At 41.5% G+C, this 4,523-nt stretch overlaps 1 protein-coding gene across 1 annotated transcript in view; it reads left to right on the top strand.

Annotated features, from left to right (window-relative positions):
• Window positions 1–1,256: 1,256 nt before the first annotated feature.
• LOC101859981 overlaps window positions 1,257–4,523 on the top strand; it is a 6,949-nt gene continuing 3,682 nt past the window's right edge. Inside the window, exons 1-2 of the mRNA XM_013089308.2 lie at window positions 1,257–2,834; window positions 4,364–4,510. Of these exons, the coding sequence (XP_012944762.1) occupies window positions 2,622–2,834; window positions 4,364–4,510 (360 nt within the window). The 5' untranslated portion in view covers window positions 1,257–2,621. The remainder of the gene's footprint in view (window positions 2,835–4,363; window positions 4,511–4,523) is intronic.

Genomic DNA, 4,523 nt, shown 5'->3' with positions numbered 1-4,523 from the left:
ATTTATTAATTTGTTATATTTATTTATTTTTAATAACAAGTTTACCGGGGGGTGGGGGGGGGAGAGAATGTGAAAGAATGTAGGTGTCTTACGGTCCTATTGAAACAATTTAGATCCTTTAAAGGCGGGCTTTGACATTGCCTGTCAAGGCGAACCCTGGATGATTGGGATACAAGGTCCCATCAGAAAGACCGAGATACTCGGTAAAATTTCTCTCCAGCCAGGAATCGCAAACTCAGGTCTTCTGCATCACTGAAGAAAAAGAAAAGGCCCGATGACATCGATGGATTAGCAAGAGAAGAACAGGAGCTCGCCACACTAGTGAAGCGGCTGGACACAACCTCAGCAGCCTACGGCATGGACATCAGTGCCGAGAAAACCAAGCTAATGACCAATAACACCAATGGCATCAATGCGGACATCAAAGTCAGGGGCGAGAAACTTGAGACCGTCAACAGCTTCAAATACCTGGGATCTATCGTCTCAGATGAAGGCTCAAGACCAGAAATTCTCTCCAGAATCGTGCAAACAACAGCTGCGCTGTCAAAACTGAAGCCTATTTGGAGGGACAGAAACATCACGCACAGCTCAAAAATTAGACTAATGTGCTCACTGACCATCTCAATATTTTTATACGCCTGCGAGTCGTGAACACTAACAGCAGAATTAGAAAAAAAGATTCAGACCACAGAGATGAGATGTTACCGCAGACTCCTTGACATCTCGTACAAAGACCACGTTTCAAATGCTGAAGTGCGAAAGAGAATCACCAACGCAATGGGGCAATATGAAGATCTACTGACCACAGTGAAGAGACGAAAACTAAAATGGTATGGGCATGTCACAAGATCCACAGGACTTGCCAAAACAATCCTGCAAGGAACCGTACAAGGAAAGAGAAAGATGCAGAGGACAAAAATAGATGGCGAGAGCTGGTTTTCCAATGCAGTGGTGCCCCAACGGTTGCCCCAACCACGGGATAGAAGAAGAAGAAGAAGAAGAAAAATTGAAAGTGCACTCTGTTCCGTTTCCCCTACTCTATGACCTCATCGACGCACCGTGAAACGTAATATTAGGCCTATTATCCAGAGAAATATTAAACTAAGAAATGAATCGGTGTCAGGGTTACGTCCCCTTTGAGATTGGAACGAACGAACGTGTGGGGGGGGGGGGGGGGAAGAGACGCAGATCTCGGCCGTGTATTTCGAGTTCAGTGTGTTGTCTACTAGTACTAGATCAACTACTGAGAATTGGATCTCGACAGAATTCCCATCTTGCCATGTAACAGATAATGATGATGACAGCTGGTGTCTAGAACATAATATAGAAAGAGAAAACCAGACCAGAGGAACAACCATCTGCCCACAGTGTTGTTACAGATACTCTCTTTGTCACTTCGGAGATTACAATTTTATTGCAAGGTAAGTTATCATTTGTTTTCTCTGCCTGCTCTGGGAAGCCATCAGCTGGTCGATACTTTTTTTCTGTTGTGCTGACCTTTGACCCATTTATGATGCTAAGAGGGTCTAAATTATACTGGGTGATTTTTTAAAAATGAACCGATTTTTATTTCGTAATATTTTATAAAGGAAAAGCAATTTAAAAAAACAACAACCTCAGGCTGAGGCCGGTCCCAGAGTGGTTCTGTAGGTCTGACCTGTTACAGCTCGCCTTGCGGGCGCCGTCTGCGTGTCAGCACAGTCGCACTAGGATTTTAATTTAGCCTAAGGACTTTTCTAAAGACCTATTGGAACCCTGTGTGAGAGTTGTACGTATTCTTTTCAGTCTCCTCTCTTGTTAGGTCTGTTTTCCTTCTTTCATAATTCCAATCTCCTCAAACGGTAAGATATTATTTTATCCTTACCTAGCCTTTGCTTCCACATCTGTCTACGGAAATTACAGAAAAGATATTTAGATAGATCTTTGGTTTATATCTAGATAGATTCTGAGGTGCATGCTTTAAATCTAGATCTAGATCTAGATCAGACATTAAATTATCATTATCTATATCTAAATTCTTGGTCTTTCTAGGGACATCCCTCTACATCTCAACTCCTGAACTATCAATCTAGATTTAGATAATAGCCTAGAAGCACACAGGCCTACAAATGTAAACAAACAGTCGAAACTAGGCCTACCTCTCGATTCGAAAATTTAACGTAGGATAAAGTGCATTTCTTGGGATTTTTTAGGTCAAGTGTTGAAGCTAGCATCAATATCTAATAGTAAAGCACTTAATAATACTTACTTCTTGCTGATTTTGATGATCTATGAAGAATTTCAGTCGAAAATAAACACGAAGCGAGTCTGCGCGCGACACATGCCCGACGTGTTTTACAACAGATTTGAAATGGCCACTGGCCACTGACTCATTCAATAACGATGCTTGAGAACTGAAACAATGCTTCATTAAATCGTTTCATTCTTTTTTAATTACCATAAAGACAGCGCAAAGGCGTGTTTGTGGTGTTGGAAAAGGTGGGGGGGGGGTAGGAAATTTTCGTTTGAACGGACGATTGTTTAACACATGTGGCTGTTAGAGCAGGTACAATTGTGCGGTCTCACATGTTCACTTCACTTTAATTTTTTGCTTTCTAATAATTTTTTCACTCAAACCAGACATGGAGCATGAAAACAACAGAGCAGCCGAAAAAGAAGACGAAATGATGGAGCTGGCCGACCAACGCCGGACAGAAAGCGAAGCGTTGAATGAACTCACAAAGCAAAGCCAAGCAAAGTCACGATGGGTCGGCTGGAGGCAAAAGTTCAAAGACAAAGAGTATCGAAGGAAGCTACTGAGGACCCTATGGCTCACCATGGCCCTTTTCTCCTGGGTAAGCAGCATTGATGCTAGTCAGCTATGAGGTGGTCTACGGCTAGGTTCCTATAGTACTTGACTGTCTACCACAGGATCATTCCAGCAATTTTGTTCTCCCTGATGGTCTTATAGTATTGTAGTCTACTGCTATCAAATATCCTGGCTCTGATCTTAATTCTAAGACGCGGAAATTGAATTTTCAAGAAAAGTGAAGAATCTTGGCATCTATTTGATTCCAGTTTGTCAATGCCGGCGGAGGTAAATCATCTGATCAGCTGCATGTATTTAGAAATAAGAAAAATTGTTAAATACGTCATCCAATCAATATTAAGTATACTGCTTTACTAGTAACTCTCTTGGTTTTATCAAGACTGGATTATTGTAACTCCTTGTTATCAGGAATATCACTGGAGAAAGTTAAAAGACTTCAAACCGTCCAAAACAATGCTGCACGTTTAATTTTGGGCAAATGAAAGCGAGACTCATCTTCGCCTCTTTTACGGACATTCCATTGGCTTCCTGTAGAGAAAAGAATTGTGTTCAAGTTGGCCACTCTATGTCACAAATGCCTGAATGATAATACGTTATCATATTAGTCAAATCTGTTGAGGCTGTACATTCCAACTCGCAGTTTAAGGTCGCCAGCTGACAAAAAGGAAAGTATTTTACGATCTTTGAAACTTTAAACAGTGGGTGAGAAGGCATTTGAATATCAAGGCCCCAAGATCAGGAATGCTTTGCTAAGTCCTTTAAGAGAGATCAAATCCTTTGATTCATTCAAATGTCAGCAGAAGTCATTTATATTTTTAAATTAATAATATGAATATTAGGAGAGATTTTACCCCCCGGAGCGGTGCTATTCACGGAAGTGTCTTCAGGCCATTCCCAAAGAGGGGACATTACAATGTTCTGTTGCACAGTAGAATTGTAAATGGCTGATTCATCAATGTCGTGCACATAATTTTGCAGGGATTGGAACTGCAAACTGATGATTTTTCTTTCCCCATCCTTCCTATCATCATTTTCCTCTACTGTTTTGTATGTTTGTCACTCTTTTGTGACTCGCTATGTCCGGGATGCCTTGATAGTCGAAGCAGACTTTGTGCTGTTGAAGCTAAAGAGGTGAGCAGAGTAAGCCGGATTCTCTGTAAAGACTTCTCTGTTGACATTCACTCCTTGGCGCTCATGATATGACTTTAATAACAGTTGCGAGCGCCGTAAAACCTCTACTAAAAGGAGAGATTTTCTTTTGGTCAGAACACAGCCTTTTATGTTACTGTATTGTAAAGCGCTAAGAACCTTTGTATCTTAAAATCAGTATCATTATTACACTCGGAGACCCCGCATCATAAATAACCTCACCATGTTGAATGGAGCTTTAATTTATCTAAACAATGACGAATGCTCATCCCTTCAGAGTTGGGGTTAATTCAATATTTCATGAACATCAGTGTATTAACCATATTTATATAACATTTTGTTAAAATCATCACAGTATTCATTCAAAAAGTAACTGAATAACCTTTGACCTCCATCCTTGACCAGGGCATCTCTGACGGCCAGATTGGCCCCACCGTCCTTGACCTTCAGATCATCACCTCCACAGGGGTCAAGGAGGGGGCAGCCTTCATCATGGCCAGGAGGTTTGGCTACATGGCCGGAGCCCTGATGCGTGCCTGGATCAGTAGGAAGGTCGGTTCTCAGA

Source organism: Aplysia californica, unplaced genomic scaffold (assembly GCF_000002075.1).
Source record: "Aplysia californica isolate F4 #8 unplaced genomic scaffold, AplCal3.0 scaffold00922, whole genome shotgun sequence".
Taxonomy (NCBI): Eukaryota; Metazoa; Mollusca; class Gastropoda; order Aplysiida; family Aplysiidae; genus Aplysia; species Aplysia californica.
This window is presented reverse-complemented; position numbering and strand designations above follow the sequence as displayed.